General features: G+C 35.1%; 1 protein-coding gene across 1 annotated transcript in view; it reads right to left on the minus strand.

Moving 5' to 3' along the window:
* Window positions 1–21,290, minus strand: part of USH2A (usherin) — a 702,892-nt gene that overhangs the window by 123,581 nt on the left and 558,021 nt on the right. Inside the window, 2 exon segments of the mRNA XM_038586435.1 lie at window positions 14,167–14,324; window positions 15,269–15,452. Coding sequence (XP_038442363.1) covers window positions 14,167–14,324; window positions 15,269–15,452 — 342 coding nt within the window.

Consider the following 21,290-nt stretch of genomic DNA (forward strand, 5'->3'; position numbering starts at 1 on the left):
TAATTTTGAGACAATATGAGTAGCCAGGCAGAACAGGTATTGGACACTGATTAGAGGGGAAAAAAGGGATGAAAAAATTAGAATTCCCACTGATGGAACAAAATTATAGGTGACTATTTGAAGTTCTGAAAGACAGGTTTTCGATACAGAAATACACATAACTCTACATGCGTGTGGATTTGTGTCAAAGTATTTTCAAAGACAAGGACAGACATGGTACCTTTTCCTGGAAAGCCAGTTTAACCTAAAATTTGGGAAGTGCATGGCTTCCTTGCCTGACCAAAGGAAACCAGCAGAATCCCACGTTTTCTTGTTTACAAAAATTTGGTATGGGTTTTTCTTCCTAAAAAGCCCCAGACTGGAAAATTATATGGGTACTGAGTGATCAGAACATTCACTAGTCAGTTATTTGAACTCTGTGGTTACCTTAGAACTAATTATATGACAGCAGAAGTTTATGCTGACATGATCAGTGTGTTGAACAAGTACAAGTCCTATTCATGATGCAATTGAAACACCATTTAATTTTAGTTGCTCACTATTGCTTTAAAATGGATTAATTATGGGAAATCTTCTGCAGACACGGGATGAAAATTTGACTAGGCTCACATTTCTGCTGAATCTCAGGTAATAGACATTTCTATGTTATTTTTTTTTCATGAAGAAAAAAAGATGTCATGACAAAGATTAATGCCTAGAAAATGTAAATAAATTTATTTTTCTCTTAAATGGCATAGTGAATGCACATAATGGGCCTATTGAGAAGATATTCTTTGAGGCCTAATTCTCAACTGTAAGACAAAACTGGGAATGCTTTGCTGCTCCCAACAAGGCAGCTATAACTAAAATGAAGTTTGAGAGTTGGATGAAGAGCGTTGATTATAGGGACCATTTGAGACTCTCAGTCCATTAATGGGTAAGGAAGACCTATGTACTATGTTAGAGATAAAACAAAGAGCAGTATAATCAGACCTTTTTTTCCCTCACTAAAAATGTTCTTTGGAGATTGTTGTTTGAGGTAGTAAAAGAGATGGAAGAGTGGATCAGGGATTTTCTCAGTTTGTAGTTTGACCTCTCAGCAGGAAGATATGCTTATGGAAATTTCCATCCAGAGTATCTTGGATGGAAAGTATTTCACCTCCTATTTTGGGCATTTCTCCTGATTGTTAACCTGACATAGTCTGTAAAGCGGTGGTGGAAAAGAAGGTTGCTGTTTGTACCCACATATTTATAACAAAATGAAGACAAAAAAATTTTCCTGGACATTAAACCTGTTATTGGGGTCAGCTTTCTCCAGAGCTACCTAATAGCCTGAAATATAACAGCATATCATTCTTTGTCCAAGGAGATTAGTAAAAAAAGAAATTCCCCTAATGATAAATTATGAAATACATTATTATTTGGATGAAGACAAACACATTGGAATACAATGGCAAATTTGTATGAATTTTTAAGATAAAAAGCAAGACCTTCAAGAAATTGCAAGCAGATGGTGATCGCTTTAGGCTGTTTCTAGACCTCCTGGGATTGCATGTTTACTCTGTCATCTCTGTTCCCAGGGTAGATCTTATAGAAAAGTTCGACAAACACACATTTGGAAAATATTCTATCATTCTTGTTGAACTAGACAAACCACAGCATGGAATCAGGAAGATCAAGTCCCATCTCTGCCCTTATTTGTTTCTGGTAAATTACCTAGCCTCTACGAACACCAGTCTCTTCATCTGTAAAATGATGATACTAATAGCCACCTCATAAAGAGCTATAAGGATTAAATTAGAAAATGCACGTAAAACATTTTAGCATACTCCTGCGACATAGAAAGTGCTGAATCAATGATAGACATCTCAGCAAAACAAAATGAAATGGAACAAAATGGAAAAAAAAAAAAACAACAACAACCCACAAGTATGACTCTGTTTTATATGCCCTCAAACACTTAGAACCTACCTCTTAAGTAAAGTTTCTATTCCACTTACAAATAAATGTTATATTCATTTAAGTAAATCTCTTTGTAACAATATTTTATCTAGTTTTGTTTTCTTTGCATATTTGGATATGATCAAGTTGTATTCCTATGAAGATATTTTTTCATTCCTAGCAGTATCTTAGAAATAGTCTTCCCTTCAATAGGTCTGAGGTTGCACTTAACTATATGTCTCCAGTCTGTACCTACTAGTCTGCTTCCAGTAACTTCTCAGCTTAGAAGGACAGGGCCCCTGGGGGGGTCAGGGAACAAAACTGTGCTTCCATGACATTTTAAATATAGACATAATATTAATTTCTGTTTAAACATGGCTAGTAAAGGCACGAACCTGGAAGATGTATTTTTCACGTCTTGGTTAATTGGAAACAAATGTCCTTTACATATACCTGTGAGGTGTTGAAACAGAAAATGCTCCTTGAAGCTGTGAGCATGTCAAACACTGACATGTATTTAGGAAAGAGGGCCCCTCCACTGTCATAATTTACAGGACTGTGACATGAAAGCCTCCTGTGTTCCTGCGAACCCTATACCATCTGCAATGAGTCTGAAACAACCTAGCCCCCTGGTATTCTGATGACTAAATGAAATGAAATGGGCATATTTGTTAAAGTCAGCTGGGAAGCCACACGACTTGGTTAGTTCCCGAGTTCATAAATTTATGTCAGAGCAAGAGGAGCAGTGGAAGCTCAAGTGAACCAATTTACCCTAAGTGCAAATGGCAGTTTTGTTATTTGGTGTCAAAGTTACCAGTCCCACAATGACAAGCTGCCATAACACATTTTCTTGTTCACTAAAGAACAAGGATTTCGTTGGTTAATATTCCTTGCAATGCTCCTTTTCATAATTTACAACAACTAGATGCTGATAGGTTATTTAACATTTATGAAGTTAAGATGTAATCAGAAAAACCCTGATTATCTTTACAAATAAAAAAGTTAAATTATTCAACTTTTTTTTTTCTCTGTGGCTTCATTTCACAGCAGGTGCATACTTTACAATGGGACAAGTCAATCAAATAATCCTTTTTTAAAATCTTTTTTTAGGAGCTGGAGCAGGAACAATTCTAAGAGGAAAACTATTAATTCGGTTTGATAGCTGCATTTGCTTCAAAACACTGGTTGCACTTAATGTAATGCTTTGAACAAATCAGCCTAAATTCTTCATTGTATAGGTAGGCATATCTTGGTTATGCCCCTTCGAGGGTCTGGAAGTGAGACAAGACTCTGTTAAACACACATCCATACTAACTATATGGAAATTTTACATAAGTTTGTAAATGATAGCTATCATTTATGCCTTTTCTATCCTAATAGTAGGGTTCATGACAGGAAGGACAATGTCTCATTCTTCTTTATAACTCTCAGAGTGTCTAGCATTATGCCTTGCCCAAGTGGGGCTCAGCAAATATTTTCATGTTCGTTAAAATGAATAGATGATTCAATATGCCCAAAGGCTAATGAATTATATCTCATGAAATTTTAAGCTACAAATAAAACAATCCTACTGGGTTAGTGGATGGGCTGCTCTTGAAATACGTTGTCCTTATTCATATTTGCTATATTTATAGCAAAATTATTTTTTTAGCTTCTGAACTGGATCATAGTAGAACTTAGAAAAAAATCATTTGCTTTCTGCCCTGTTTAGGTAGAAAAATAGTGAGAAAATAGCAGTGATTTTGACCATAGAATTTGGTGTCAGATCCATTGTGGGCTGGCTCAAACACTTTTGTGATAAATAACCTAGGCAAGATAACTAAATGATATTTAAATTGACTTGTTCTCGTTCGTATAATGGGCAAAACAATAGGACATACTAAGTTAGGTTGTTAAAAGCATTAAAAGAGATACATATTAATCTCTTAGAAAAAGGCCCAATACATAGCAGAACTCAATAAAATAAGAAATTCATTAAACAACAGAAGCAAAGGCAACAAAATCAAAAATTGACAAATGGGACACATCAAACTAAAAAGATTCTGTGCAGGGAAGGAAACCATCAAAATGAAAGGCAACTATGGAATGGGAGAAGCTATTTGCAAACCATCTATCTAATAAGGGGCTAACATCCAAAATATACAAGAGACTCATACAATTCAACAGCAAAAAAAAAAAAAAAAAAAAAAATTTGACCCAATTAAGAAATGGACGAATGCTATAGATATTTTCCCCCCCAAAAAGACAGACAAATGGCTAACAGATACATGAAAATGTGCTCAACATCCTTAATCATCAAGGAAATGCAAATCAAAAACGATAGTAAGATATCACCTCTGACCTGTTAGGATGACTATTATCAAAGAGACAAGAGATCACAAATACTGGTGAGGATGCAGAGAAAAGGGAACGTTTGTACACTGTTGGTGGGAATTCAAATTCATATATCCAGTGCCAGTTTACTATGGAAAACAGTATAGAGGTTCCTCAAGAAATTAAAAATAGAACTACTATATGACCCAGAAAACCTACTTCTGAGTATATATCCAAAGGAAATGAGATCATGATCTCACAGCTATCTATACTCCCATGTTCACTGAAACAGTATTCACAATAGCCAAAGTATGGAAACAACTCAAGTGCCCACCAATGGTTGAATGGATAAAGAAAATGTAGTATATATGCAATAGAATATTAGTAAGCCCTAAAAAGAAGAAAATACTGCCATTTGCAATAACATGGGTGAAACTGGAGAGCATTAGGCTAAGCAAAATAGCCAAAGATAATAACTTTATGGTATCACTTATGTGTAAAATCTTCAAAAAATTTTACCCATGGAAACAGAGTGGAATGGTGGTTGCTAGGTGCTGAAGGATGGGGGAAATAGGGAGAAGTTGGTTAAAAGGGTTCAGACTTTCAGTTATAAGATGAATAAGGTCTGAGGATCTAAGGTATAGCATGGTGACTATAGTTGATAATGGTGTATTGTAGAATTGAAATTTGCTGAGTGAAAGAAGTCAATCGGAGAAGGACAAACATTATATGGTCTCATTCATTTGGGGAATATAAAAAATAGTGAAAGGGATTAAAGGGGAAAGGAGAAAAAATGAGTGGGAAATATCAGAAAGGGATACAGAACCTGAAAGACTCCTAACTCTGGGAAATGAACTAGGGGTGGTGGAAGGGGAGGTGGGCGGGGGGTGGGGTGACTGGGTGATGGGCACTGAGGTGGGCACTTGACGGGATGAGCACTGGGTGTTATTCTATATGTTGGCAAATTGAACACCAATAATTTTTTTTTTTGTAAAAAAGAAAGAAAAAAAGAAAGAAAGAAAGAAAGAAAGAAAGAAAGAAAGAAAGAAAGAAAGAAGAAAGAAATTTGCTAAGAGAGTAGAACTTGTGTTCTCACCAAAAAGACAAAAAATAGATATGTGAGATGATGTTGGCAATAACTAATTCAATGGTGGAAATTCTTTCACAATTTTATATGTCAAATCATCACATTGTACTCTAAATATGTAATAATTTTATTTGTCAATTATACCTCAATACAGAGGAAAAAAGATTACTATGCTAAATAAAACATAAATCATTGAAATGAGGTTTACACTTTCTTCTGAAATTCAGCACTACTGTCACTTGGTTTTTGCATTTACAAGAAAATTGAGAGAATCGTCAATGTCGAATCATCCCCGTTAATGCAACATACATTTTTTAAAAAGCTTAATACCAATTTTGACTTCAGATGAATAGTATCTGATCTAATACACTGCAGTTGATGAGCTAACTAATGTCTATAGATAGGCCATATCGTGGCTAAGTACCCTTTAATCGAAAGCTGGGTTAATAAAAAGCATTTTTATTCCTAACCAATATATTTTATTCCTAAGCAATATTAATTGAAATGATTTCTCAGTAGAAGAATTGTTGTTGATAGTTTTTTTTTTAATGGACTAAGAGATAAATATGAATGGACACACACCAGTGTTTTGGTACTATGCATTTAACCCAAATAACTCACCATCTTTAGTGAGAAAAGTGTGTTGGATGCAATGGCATTGTTAATTAGAACATGATAAAGGGCTAGAACAGTTCAAAATATCATCACCTTGATAAATTAGAAAGACTCGTTATTGCCTTCAGAGTTTAAATAATTTTGAGTGTTTGGATTCTGAAATGGCAGGAATATCTTGATTCTTATCCTGAGTAAACCATTTATGTTCCAGAAAGTATTTGCTTCTTCATTTTCTATGATTTTTTTTTTTTGTACCCATTAGTTGAACATATGTCCTTCACTCTATTTAATATGAACATGCAAGTCCTGACCTGAGGTTCAGAGCTGGTAAAAGGGGGAAAAGGAATGTTTAGGAATAAACTAAGCTTGCTGCTGTCTGTAGCTTGAATAATAACAACCAGCACGCAGACAGTGACCACTAAATGTTTACCATGCTGCCTCACTGACTTCACACAACAGCAATTCAAGGTAGGCACTTAATAGCCCTTTCACAGATGAGAAACCTGAAGTTCAGAGACATTGTAAAACTCGCCCAAGGTTGCAAGGAAACTAAATGATGGAGCCCATAACACCCAGAAACCAGTATTTCCTTTACAAAAATAAGTGAAAAAAATATGCATCCCTAAGATGTCATATAATATCTGGAAAATATGTGCATGTGTCCTGGTTGTCTCTAAGGAAGAAATATGTATTTGTGTGTATGTGTGTTTGCACATGCCTGTGTGTCTGTGTATTTAGGATTGAGTTAGTGTGGAGGGAGAGATAGGCTTCTATAGGAGATCAAGTGTTTGGATAATTTTAAGCAGCAGAAAATCCAAATTTTATTTATATTTGCCTAAATGATGCACTTTAGAAACTTACTACTATTCTTCTATTAATTCAGCAAACATTTTAAAAGGAGATGTTGTTTGTGCATCATCTGATGTGGAGGCACAAATGATATGCAAAGGAGTAGAAATCTTGATTTTTCTAGAGCTTGAAGTGTCTTGCTAATCTTACTACTGACATTTATCAAGTAAATGATAAGCTAAAGTGAACCAGAGTTTACTTGGAAGATAAGAGAATGTCTACTGAGGTTTTAAAATAGTCCTTGAATATTCTTTGTGTGGATATTTGAGAAGTGACTCCCTCTCTCACCTAATTAAAATCGTTCTGCACTTGGAATCTGCTTTTACTAAGTCATGTCTATTCTTTCTGGACTTTTGGATGGATAGGCAAAGCCTTCTGGCTACGAGGTCCTTCAAGCCACAGGAGAGACCTATTGTCAGGTAGATATTTTCCCTACAGGGGGCTCACTGTTTTCCACAATTAATTCTTCTGGCCTTGGCATGCCCAACAAAAAACATTCTTCCACAATCATTTGGTATTCGCCAATACCTAGCTCTGTTTCTTGGCTCTCTGGGCTTCTATTTAAGAAAGCATAGTTGTATTGCAAATCCGAAAGATGTTGGGTAATAAATAGAAAGCTTGATTTGGATCTAAGAGTTAAGCCAAAGACACGTAGAGATTGCTCTTATAAAGCAGAGTAGAGAACAGACCTGAATTTGAATCTTGGCTCTGTTGTGTAACCTTGAGTATATTATATCACTTCTGTGAGAGTCAAATCTCTTACCTTAATATGGCAATAATGATATGACTTGTACCCAGGGTTTATATGAGTAGTAACTCAAGTAAAGTAGAGAAAGTGCTTATCAAAGTGTTTGGCATATACTAGAAATTTAACAAATGTCAAATATAAACAAGTAATATTAATGCATATAAAATGGTATTTGCCAATAGTATTCCAATTATGCTTCCCCTGAATATTCTCACATATTCCCTGGGCCTCACTTCTTTTCCAGTAGGAATTATAAACGTGTAGTAAGAATTAATTTATAGATATCATTGAAATAATAATTTACAAACTGAAAGCCCACTTAATTGCCTAGGTAATTTTCGGTTGCCAAGCAACCACATAGATATTTTTTTTTCTCCCAGCAACTTACTTGTGTAAAGTCTCTCAATTCACACCGACCACAAAACAAAATACATGGGAGAAAAACCCACTTAATTTTTTTTTAAGATTTTATTTATTTATTCATGAGAGAGAGAGAGAGAGAGAGAGAGGAGAGACACAGGCAGAAGGAGAGGCAGGCTCCATGCAGGGAGCCTGATGGGGGACTTGATCCCTGGTCTCGGAGACCCGGGCTGAAGGTGGTGCTAAACCGCTGAGCCCCCCGGGCTGCCCTAAACCCACTTAATTTAACCACTACTTTGGATTTGGACATTCAAGAGAAAGTGATTTGATTCATATTTTCAAAGAAATATTGTTAATTGACTACTTTTGCTTGGTGTATGTGATTCATGATTACTAAATTTGGAACACATCGAAATCATCTGAGAAGCTTTAAAAAAAAAAAAATCTACATTTCTTGACTCCACCAGAGGAGATTCTGATTCAGTAAATTTGAGGTAGAGAATCGCTCTTTGTGAAACTTTTCCAGGTGATTCTAATGCTTGTTCAGGTTTAGGAACTATAAGTATGGATTGTTTGGGCCAATTTTCAGCTCTGCTTTATGATGTAATCATTTTGAAATGGCAGGGAGTATGATGAATACCTAGAAAGCTCCTGATTGTGAGCAAAAAACAACCTCTGGTTATAACAAGTTTGTTTTCTTTCTGTTTAAAATATATATTTGTGACTATTCAGGAACAGAAAAATGTTTTTATTATCCAAATCAAAACACAGCATGAGGTACTTTCTAATAAAATCAACTGTAGATTATACACAAGTCAAAATCATCTGCCTGTTTACTGAGTTCAAAATCCTTCTAGGCACCAGGAAAAAAAGTTTAATTTAAGATTTTAATCTTTCCATATATTACAGGGTTTCTGTAATGGATTTTGTGCATCTGAAACTAAAAGATTGACAGGTCTGGATATTATAGATTTATTAACCATTGGTTACGTGGTCAGAGTTAGTGTGTGAAGCATTTCTACAATACCCCCTAGGCTGCATTAGAGTGAGCAATTTCTACAAAGCCTGAGGTAGACAAGAGTGAAAGTTACATTAAAAAAAAAATAGAAGTTGTGTTTTATTTCACAATGATCCTTTTCTAAGTGTAAATGTTACACACCCAACATAAAAACGTGATGTTGAACTCAAAGAAAAACATGACCAAGAGCTGGGAAATTCGAAAGAAGTCTTAAAAATTACAAATGGGGCAGCCCCGGGGCTTAGCGGTTGAACATCTGCCTTCGGCCCAGGGCCTGATCCTGGAGACCTGGGATCGAGTCCCATGTTGGGCTCCCCGCATGGAGCCTGCTTCTCCCGCTGCCTATGTCTCTGCCTCTCTCTCTCTGTGTCTCTCCTTAATAAATAAATTTTAAAAAAATTTACAAATGCAATCCTGCAGTGCAAAGTTTTATCATTTTGAAAAGGGGCCTTTGGGACCTAGCAAATGCTGAGGCAAATACATTTTAAAGATAAATACTTGAAGGCAAATATGATTCTCCCAAACTAATCATCACTATTTATCGAATATTATACAGAATCCATGTATGCCAATTATATAAATTACCTCATTTAATCTTTACAACAACCCAAATGTGCATACTACCATTATCTCTATTTTACAGACACACAGAACAGAGACTCGGGGAGAAAAGCTGACTTGTTTATGTGAGCTAACAGGTGGCACAACGGGGATATGAACCCTGGCTTTGTCTTTCATCGTACATCTGCTGTCTTAAAGGAAAGATGTCTTCAGATTTTCAATGGCAACTTGTGTATATAATAATGTTAAAATGACATGTGATTTGATAAGCCATGGAACTTCTTGGTCACGTGGCTAGGGAATCATCAATTTTGCTTATCATCTTGGACTTTCTCTTACTGTTCTTTGACAATTTTTTTTTTCTTTGACAGTTTGGATTGTAGAAGACCCTGGTCTGTGTCTGAGAAATCTCTGGTGAATAGGCTAAAATCCAGTCTCAAACTGGCTCTTTTCAGCCTCATTTTACCTAATGGCACAGAAGCACCACAGTACTATAAAGATGCCAAGGAGAAATATGCTAAAAGATGGCAAGATAGCAATGCTATTCCATGAGAATAGAAATTGGTTTTGTAAGGGGATATGCAAGTTTGTATGTTTTCCACAGCAGAGGATATGGGTTTTCTTCTATTGAAATTAAGAATAGAGCTAAAAAAGGTCTGTGCTCCTAACACTGTGATAAGGATTGAAGGATTTAATGACACAGGCTGGCACTAGTGATTATTCCTCTGCTTTGTTTGATTTAATGTGTTGTATATTCATTTTAAAACAAAGGTGGTGGAATAATTTATATTTAACTTGGAGAAGTAATTTTTCTTACTTATAAAGCTCTTGATAATTTTTCTCCTGTGAGTTTGACCAAATTAAGTCCCTTTTGTGGGGTGCCTGGGTGGCTCAGTTGGTGCCTTTGGCTCAGGTCATGATCCCAGGGTCCTAGAATCAAGCCCAATGTCCGTCAAGCTCCCTGCTCAATGGGGAAGCCTGCTTCTCCCTCTCCCTTTGGCTGCAGTTCACCCTGCCTGTGCTCTCTCTTTCTGTCAAGTAAATAAATAAAATCTTTTTTAAAAAAAAAAGACCCTTTTGTTTTTGTTTTTGATCTTAGATTATGGCATCAGAAGGATGTTGGTTTATGATAACTTAAGTTTTATATATTAGGCCTCTATGTTACCTTCTTGACTCTATTACCTGTTTGTTGAGTTTTTATTTTAATTTCATTAGTTAATATATGTTGTTATATTAGTTTCAGGTGTATTATATAGTGATTCAAGAATTCCATACATCACCCAGTGCTCATTATGACAGGTGCACTCCTTAATTCTCATCTCCTATTTAACCATTCCCCCCAACCCCTCAGCCTCTGGTAACCAACAGTTTATTGTCTATAGTTAAGAGTCTATTTTCCGGTTTGTCTCCCTTTCTTTGATTTTGTTCATTTGTTTGTTTGTTTGTTTTTTAATTCTATATATGAGTGAAATCATACAGTATTTGTATCTCTCTGTCTGACATTTCACTTAGCATTATACTCTCTAGCTCCATCCATGTCATTGCAAATGGCAAGATTTCATTCTTTTTTATGGATGAGTAATATTCATGTATTTATCTTCTTTATCCATTCATCAATTGATGGATACTTGGGCTGCTTCCGATTCTTGATCAACCTAAATAATGCTGCTATAAACACCTAAGGGATGTATGTATTCCTTTGAATTAATGCTTTTTTATTCTTTGGGTGAATACCCAGTAGGGTGATTGCATGATCATAGGGTAATTCTATTTTTAACTTTTTGAGGAACCTCCATACAGTTTTCCCCAGCAGCTGCACCAGTCGGCATTCCCACCAGCAGTGTAAGGCGGGTTCTCCTTTCTCCACATCCTCATCACCTGTTGTTTCTTGTGTTTTTGATTTTAGCCACTCTAGCAGGTGTCAGGGAATGACTACATTGTAGTTTTGATTTGCATTTCCCTGATGATAAGTGATGTAGAGCATCTTTTCATGTGTCTGTTGGTCATCCGAATGTCCTCTTTGGAGAAATGTTTATTCATATCTCTGCCCCTTTTTTTAATTGAATTATTTGGTTTTGGGGTATTGAGTTTTATAGGTTCTTTATATATTTTGGATACTAACTTTCTACCAGATATATCATTTGCAAGTATCTTCTCCCATTCTGTAGATTGCCTTTTACTTTGAGTAACTGTTTCCTTCACTGTGCAGAAGCTTTTTATTTTGATATAGTCCCATTTTGTTTTTGTTTTGTTGATTTTGCTTTTGTTTACCTTGCCTCAGGGACCTACCTAGAAAAAAGATGCTACACAAATGTTAGAGAAACATTGCTTGTGTTCTCTTCTAGGATTCTTATGATTCCAGGTCTCACATTTAGGTCTTTCATACATTTTGAATGTATTTTTCTGTATGGTGTAAGACAATGGTCTAGTTTCATTCTTTCCATGCTGCTGTCCAGTTTTCCCAACACTGTGTATTGAAGGGACTGTCTTTTTCCCATTGATAATTCTTTCCTGCTTTGTTGAAGATTAATTGACCATATAACATGGGGGGTTTCTATGGGTTTTCTATTCTGTTCTATTCATCTATGTGCCAGTGCCATACTGTTTTGATTACTACAACTTTGTTATATAACTTAAAGACTGGAATTGGTATGCTTCCAGCTTTGCTTTTCCTTTTCAAGACTGCTTTGGCTATTCAGTCTTTGGCAGTTCCATACAAATTTTAGGATTTTTTTCTTCTAGTTTTGTGAAAAAATGTTGTTGATATTTTGATAGAGGTTGCATTGAATGTGTAGATTGCTTTGGGTTGTATAGACATTTTAACAATGTCTGCTTTTACAATCTGTGGGCATGGAATGTTTCTTCATTTCTTTATGTCATCTTCAATTTCTTTCATCAGTGTTTTAGTTTTCAGAGTACAGGTCCTTCACCTCTTTGGTTACGTTTATTCCTAGGTATCTTATTATTCTGGGTGCAATTGTAAATGATATTGTTTTCTTAATTCCTATTTCTGTTGCCTTATTATTGGTGTAATGAAATCCAACAGATTTCTATACATAGATTTTTGTAACCCACAACTTTACTGAATTCATTTATCAGTTCTAAGAGGTTCTTGGTGGAGTCTTTCAGGTTTTCAGTATACACTATCATGTCATCTGCAAATAGTGAAAGTTTAACTTCTTCCCTACCAATTTGGATGTCTTTTAGTTCTTTTTGTTGTCTGATTGTTGTTGCTAGGACTTCCAGTACTATGTTGAATAAATGTGGTGTGAGTGGACATCTTTGTTTTGTTCCTGACATTATGGGAAAAGCTCTCAGTTTTTCTCCATTAAGTTTGATGTTTGCTATGGGTTTTTCATTCTTGGCCATTATTATGTTGAGATATGTTTCCTCTAAATTTACTCTGTTGAGGGTTTTTATCATGAATGGATGTTGTACTTTCTCATGTGCTTTTACTGTATCTATTGAAAAGATCATATGACTCTTATCCTATCTCCTATTGATACGATATATCATGTTGATTGATTTGTGAATATTGAACCACCCAGGAATAAACCCCACTTGATTGTGGTGAATGATTTTTTAAAATGTATTGTTGCATTTGGTTTGCTAGTATTTTGTTGAGGATTTTTGCATCCATGTTCATCAGAGACATTGGTCTGTCACTCTCTTTTTCATGGTTACTTTATCTGCTTTTGGTAATGCTGGCCTCATAGAATAAATATAAAAGTATTCCTTCCTTTTCTATATTACCTGTTTTGACAGAGATAATTGTTCAAGTAAATGAAAAATATACCTTTGCTAATTATTTTATGGACTGGATCTGCTGATGGCCAACGTGGCTGCTAACCAATTATTTTTAATGCATGTTGAAGTAGCTAAACTTATTCTAAAGGAAATAAAAGAAATTTATGCCAATTTTTATCTAAAGACTAGATATCAGAGATAAAATCACATATTTTGAAGTGAATTTAGCACCTTCATACATTTCCATACTTTCCTTATGTTAAAAGACAGAGCAGAGATTTTACTTTAATCCTTACTCCATGGTGTTACTGCAATTAGATGTGAAACTGAGGAAGATGCTTACATCATAATATAATAATGTACTAAACCATAAAAGCAACTCACTAGTGACTAAATGGTACAATGGAGCTTATATGGCTTAGAGAGACAAAATTCAACCACCATAATTGGCCACAACCTAAGGAACATGGATAAGAATAGACTGTTTTCTTTCTGAATTCATTAATTCCTGCTATAATAAAGGCTGAATCATGCAACATCAGTGATTCAATTTAGGGAGTCCTGTAGAATGAAAGTTTGAGGTCATTCAGATCTATATAACTTACTTGGGATAAGTAAGAATAAGAAGACAGATTTTGGTACTTGAAGGAAAGTATTTCTTTGAAAGAAAAGTATATATCTAGGTATCTGTAGATCTTTATCTACATATCTACATCTGTATCTATATTTATGTATGCATAATTTTATATATGTACAGACTCAGAAATTTGATTCCTCAGGAATTTGGATTATTTTATTCATATTTATCCAGGAGATGAGTTATGTCCTTCTGATTTACTAAATTCACATTTCCATCCTTATCTCCAATTAACTTCCTCTGAAATGTTTTACACACAAATATACACATGTGCGCACATGCACATACGCTCACACATTTTATTTATTTACCTGGTGGGGTCCAAGCTACAAATATGGAATAAGGTCCAATTACTGTGATATTATATGGAGGCTGGATTTCTTCTGGTGTCAGCATAGGTGTTTGTACAATGTAATCATCACTAGGACTGCTGCCACCTCCACTTGTAGCTTCCAATTTATAAATGTATCTATATTAAAAAGAAAGGATTGTGATAAGACAATGCACAAGAGACCTGAACAATGATTGCTGGCTTTGCTCTCCATTGTTTAGTCCTAAATTCATGACAAATTGCAAATTCTCTGCTCGCTGTCCAGAACATCACTGTTGACTTGAATTTTTCCAGAACAATCATCATTTTCTCTAGATTGGCACTGTTTATGCCCCTTCCCACTTTATTTTTAACCCCCTACTAATTACTAACTCTCCTAAAGATTTCAGGAAGGTCTTAGAGTGTGCCAGTAGGTTGTGAAGGATTCAAATTAATCTTCTCCATTTTTAAATGGGTTGGAGTTCAGGGAAATATGTTTAGAGGAAGATGTTTCTAAATTGATCTGCTACTCTCTACAATAAAACTGAATTGATCTCTACTCTCTGCAGTAAAACATCTGTTGATCTAAGATATATTTTGTTTCTGCTGAGATATGAATTGGAATGAATTGCAAATATGTGGAACTTTTTCCCCCTAAAACCACTCATGCCTATATATAGTGTAGCAAGCAGAGAAAACATTACATTAGAAGAAAAATTAGTTGATGTAAAACAAAATGCTTTAAATCTTTTTTATTGCTAACTTAAGAATGCATGTTTTTTGAAGATAATTTGATAATTTTTAATGTTTAATACTTTGTGTATTTTATATACTTAAAAGTTCTCATGCTCTTATTTCACATAGAAGACTATTTACATTTTTTAAAAATGTCATGTACTCTGAAGACTAAAGAATTGAGTTAGTACTTGAGTCTTCAACATCTGAAATGATTTAGAAGATCTCATAGGTATGGAATGGCTAATGAACGAGGAGATTAATTAGCCAATTAATTTAATATTGTTTCATTTAGAAATGCATTCTTTCCAGCCCTGAAAAATTTTAAATTCTACCTATATGATTGGTAAAGTTTTCTTTTAGTTTACCTGCTATTGGGCTCCAGGTTTTTATCAGTGAAATTCTGCTCCTCACTGCCACCCAGGAAAACCAAGGTTCCATTACGACTCAATTGATACTGAGAAATGAGGCCATTGGGCTTTTCTGGCGGATTCCAATATAATTCCACTGTTGTAGAATTGATGATAATGTGTCGAGGTGTCACCCAAACTCCTGGCAAAAAAATAACACAATGAGGTTTTATTGTTAGAATAAAATATACACCTTATCAAAAGTCATACCATCACCTCACATACTATGATATTTTTATCTGTTGTTAAAAAAAAAATCTCATGGTGAAACAACAAAAGTAAATATTCCTTACTTTGGAGGTAAAATATACAGTTGAGTAGAAATGTATTTTTTAATGCTTTGATTACTTTATTTCTGATTTGTCTTTAGAAAGTGAATATTAGACAATTGAGTGGTAGAAAATTTCTCTGTCTTGGTTGTTATTCTGAGTTTAATCAAGGCCTGAAAGACAATCCAGGAATTTTAAACTTTGATGCCTATTTATTTGGAATATGTGGAAGTAATCATAATGTAGTATTTACCTGAATTATCAAACTCAATGAATAGCATATGTCGCCTCTCTGACACATGTGCTGTGCTTCTTTTCCTCTTTTCTCTTATTTACTTGCTCCTTTTCCCCAAGTGGATCTAAAAAATGTGCCTCAGATATCTAGGCCCTTTCCTTCACTTAGTCTTCCCTCTTTTTTCTTCTTTTCCAACACTCACTTCCTAGATGATCTTCATTTAGTCTTAGTTTTAAATATCATCTCTATGTTGAACACTCCCAAATGCATATCTCTAGACTAAAATTCTCCCTTGAACTTCAGACTCATAAACCCAACTGTCAACTTGACACCTCCATTTGGATGACTATGCATCAAAAACTTAAAACATCCAAAACAGAGCTCTTGATTCTTCTGTTACAATCTATTCATCTCGCCATTTTGTCCATCTATTCATTTTCGTGGTCAAAACACAGAATTATTCTTGAGGCTCCCATTTTTTTTTTTTTTTTACCTCCAAATGTAATGTCATTAAAGCCTACTACTGGTTCTACCCTGAATGTATATAGTTCCCTATACCTTTACTGCCACCCCTTCTGATCCAAGCTATGTTCTTCTCTCTCATGGACTTCTATCATAGCCTCTTAACTGGTCTCTGAGTCTTAAATATTGCCCTTCTCTATTCCATATAATCTTTATAAAAATATATAAACTATATACATCAGTCTTTGTAATCTTTGTGAAATATAAAACCCTTTGGAAATTATTCATATAATTCCAATTCCTTATAATAACCTGAATAATCTTACATTTTTTTTCTAATTCTGGCTCACCCAGCTCCAGCCACACCAGACCACTTTCTATCCCCAGAATGCTTCTAGTTCTTTCTCACCTCTGGGCTTTTGCACTTCCCTTCCTTCTGCCTGGAACCTTTTACTTATGACAACACAACATTTTTGCAATTTACTCTCATAGTTCAATGACCTATATGAATATCATCTTATCAGGGAGGTCTTATTTGACTAACCTTCTCTAATGATAACTTTAACCTTATCTAAAGTAATCTTAACCTAGTTTTTCCTTTATCCTATGTCCTTTTCTATTTTCCTCTTAACACTCACAACATCATAATCATAATCATTTGTTTCTCGAAATGAAATATGATCATTATTTCTATGTTGTTTTTGCTGCATAGTCTGCTTTTTCTCCTGCTTCAATATTAAGTTAGCTTCATGAGGGTAAGAACTTTCTCTGTCTTATTTGTCAATGTATTTTATGGATATATAATACAATGTCTAACTGATAATGAATAAATAAATAAACTTACTATAAATATACCCAGTTCCAGAAAATGTAAATGTGAGTAAGATATGGCTCGTTCCTATGAGGAGTTTACTTTTCTGCATAAAAGTTAAAATAGATAAACAACTGTCATTCAAGGTCAAACATTTGAGTACTCTTACAGATGTACAAACATATTGATGGTGAACCGAAGCAATGAGGAAGATCAATCCTATCATTTCATGTTGTCATCTAGGTATGCTCTGAATAGACACTGTAACTCTCTTTTCCAGCTTTTAAAAACTCATGCAGTATTAGGTTCCCCTGTAATCAATAGTTTTTGGTTGATTGTTATCTCTGGTGTAAGTTATTCAGTAAAGGATAAGAATTCGACATTTTTAAAAAAACAATTTTCAGGACATTCAAATGCAATTTTTTTTTTTTCAAATGCAATTTATTTAGCAACATCCTGAAAGAATCAAGATAGATCTTAATACAGTTGAAACTTGCTGATTTTCTAAGGAACAACTGACACCTAGGAAGAAAGCTGTTCATTTTGTTTTGAAATGGATACTTGGCCAAATCCACAAGTGATAGTATACGTTTATATCTGGGTTTCTATGCCAATAGCTGCTGGATGAGTCAACCAATTAACTAGAGTTCTGATTCTAACATGATATTAATTTGTCAGTTTAAGAGATGAAGTAAAAGTTTTAGTTCATAATATGCTTCCTGCAGTCCTATCTTTTTCAGCTTGAAGGATGTATAAAAAATCACCAAGGTGCTAGGAAGGCTTTTGCTTAGTTTCCACCTTGATTTAGTCAGTGCAGCCTGTGGATAGAGAAGATTTAATGAAATAACATGAATCAAGATCTTGGGTTTGCTTCGTGTTTTAAATAAAAATTGAGTTTCATATTTATACAAGCTGGTGAAAGTTCTGGTTGCGTTGGCAACAACCCTGTATCCACTGGGTTGGAAATAAAAGGAAATTGAAATGTGGAAAAGCTGCTATGGTTTTACTTGTATAATGGTATGGAGACACCATTATCTTTGAGGTTGCAAGAAATCTTTCATAGAATAAGATCCACTTTTGGTGAAATGTCTTAATGAGTCCCAAGTAGAGAATCTGCTTCCTTCTGTCAGCCTGAGTCTCAGATGGCATCAGAAAAACCTATCCAGGATCCCTGGGTGGCACAGCAGTTTAGCGCCTGCCTTTGGCCCAGGGCGCGATCCTGGAGACCCTGGATCGAATCCCACGCCAGGCTCCCAGTGCATGGAGCCTGCTTCTCCCTCTGCCTGTGTCTCTGACTCTCTCTCTCTCTCACTATGTGCCTATCATAAATAAATTTAAAAAATATTAAAAAAAAAAGAAGTCTTCTTTCAAAAAAAAAAAAGAAAAAAAAGAAAAACCTATCCTATATACTAGAAGGGCAGAGTTGAGATAGGTCAAAGAAGGAAATGGATAGTCATGAGGAAAATCATCTCAAAGGGGAGGCAGGGAGCAGGTAAACTAGCTGAAAGCAATAAGAAGGAAAGGTCAGAAGGAAACCTTGGTAGTAGGTCTTTTGCAATAATAGCACCAAAAAAAGAGCATGTCTACTAGATTTGTTTTAAATGTTTTGAGTGTCATGCAATATTACCCACTTCTCATTTCTCTACAAATCTTCATTCAAATCCAAAAATCCCAACATTATTGTGGATTGGCTTTCTGTTAGAAGCTAGTAAGGGTACCCAGTTTTGTATCAGCTGATATCATGGATGCCTTGACTTTTGGACTATTGTTATTTGTAAACTTATCCAACATTCCACCCAGTTTCGTATCATTTTCTGCGTCAGGCACTGTGGATGTGGGGATAAAGACATATGGTCTTTACCTTTCAAGGAGTTCATAGTATTATGGTGAATAAAGATGAACAAATAAAAATTTATAATCCAGTTTACTAAATGCCTTAGGAAGCATAGTGCTTTGGAGCACTTAGGAAGGGTATCAACACAGACTGGGAGTAACATGGGGATGGATGGGAAGCAAAAGTGGTCGTAGGAAGTGGAGACATGACCAATTTTTTTTTAAAAATGGGTTAGCTTAGTGAGACTGTAGGAAAGAGATCTAAATTCAGGGGAACCCACACCAAGTCCCTGAAAAACAGGAAAGTGTAGAAGAATTCCAAGTACCTCAACATGAGTGGTGCTTTGGATGGCATGCAGGCAAGACCCAAAGACTTAATAGATAGGCAGAGGTTAAAATTTGAGGAATCTATTTTGCTTTACTAAGAAGATGTGGATTTCTTTTTTTCCTGGAAGGATGTGGGATTTTATGAAGGTGACTAATATGAAGTCAGTCTATTTTGGCACAAGGGGGAAAAGAATTGAAATGGGAATATGAGATAGAGGAGAAATGACAAGAGGCAGGAAGACTAATTATGAGAAGTTATAGGTGTCTGAACTAAGGCAATGCCAGAAGGGATGGAAAGGAAGGGCACATTAAAAAAAATCCTTAAGATTTAAAGTTAATAAGATTTTTTGAAGAACTGCACATTACAACCTAAAAAAAGAAAAGAAAAGAGAGAGATGCATTAAGAAGGACCATTTTGGTTTGATGAGATGGATGATGGTACTTGGAGGGAAAAAGTTAGAAAAATAAGCTAGGAAGTGAGGAGAGAGATTTTAAGTATTGAATACTGAGGTTGAAGTATTTACAAAACACCTAAATAAAAACATCTATAGACTGAAGGATACATAGGCCTTAAATCTGTAAGTGCAGGCTTTGTGGGAACAGAGGACTCTGGAAGCTTGTGCTTGAGAATTCAAAGGGATCCTGTGGAGTTATAAGTGCAGAGAGTAGAGGTGGAATCTAAAGGAACATCAACAGCTTAAAAAAGGTCAGAGGAAGAGAGATCTGGAATGCAATTGAGAAAGATTCATCTTCTTTTCCTCTTCCCCCCCAACCCCCCCACGTTATCAATGCTGGAGGTAAGCATGCCTGCAATTTTGCATGACTGAACTCTAAAATTAATTAGAGCTTGCTGGTATAGCAGTAATTCTAAAAAGAGAGAACAAAAATCCAACTTGAACTCTTCCTATTTGACTAAAGGTACACAGTTTTCTGTATGGATAAAATTGTAGAAAATTATGTTCAACTTATCAATGAGGTAGTAATGTACATTAGCTTTTTTTTTTTTTTTTTTGATTGAAAATGAAAGAGAAATGAGAGAAAAGAGCTCGGGGACTATGAACCAATGTTTCTTTTAATCTTTTAATTTTCCCCCTATCTGCTTAGGACACTCAAGTATTAGACCTTCAAACTATGTCGGGTTCACTCAGGCATTTGGTAATCAGTTATATTTGGGTTATTAATTTAACATGATACAATATGCTTATTTCCACTTTACGGTAAAACAACAGAACTTAAAGTTGCTGTTGATTTGTTCTCTTGCAACCCCCAATTTAAGTACTCGGTCTACATTTATTTCACATACAAGTTATTCACAAATGGCACTGATGCAGCCAGAAAATGGATTCTAAATCCACGTTTGTTCTGCAGAGGAAAGCCCATTTGGTTTATTATTCCTCTGCACAGTTATTTGGGTTAAAGGAAAGGTGTGTAAAGTTAAAAAAAGAAATCAAGTAAAACATTTCTCATCTCACACTCCCCTGTGTTGTTGAAAGCTATAATTTTTAAGTCATGAAATCTGAGCTCTTTCAAGAAATTTTGTTGGGAAAAGTAGGAAAATAGACGCATATTTTCTAAGAATTTAAATATATGGATTTGATGAGTACACTGAAGCAAGAGACCCTGTTATTTTACCATGTTTGAGTTGCAGCCAAAACTGGTTGATAGATCCTTTAGAAATTATCCATTATCATCAAAGTATCCATTTGATAGTTTACCTTTCCAAAAAATCCACTGCTGGTTTCTTCCTTTCAAAGGAACACTAAGCTTTTTGACATGAAACATTCTTTATATAGAAAACATCATTAGTGAAATCCTGGTGAGGAGCCATATGCCCCATATGTGGAACTTTCCATTTTATTCCCCATTTACTGGTAGGAAGTTCAGGTCTAATATTCTGAGGTACAACAATCCCTTTCATTAGAAGAGTAATGGACAAGCACTTCAGGACTCTCCAATGGTAATTAACATTATAGTTCTGTTGAGAAACTCATGTATGCCTCTGTTTCCCCCACATTGAAAATAGGCAGATAATAAAGATGAGCA

The sequence above is a fragment of the Canis lupus genome, chromosome 38 (assembly GCF_011100685.1).
Source record: "Canis lupus familiaris isolate Mischka breed German Shepherd chromosome 38, alternate assembly UU_Cfam_GSD_1.0, whole genome shotgun sequence".
Classification (NCBI taxonomy): Eukaryota; Metazoa; Chordata; class Mammalia; order Carnivora; family Canidae; genus Canis; species Canis lupus.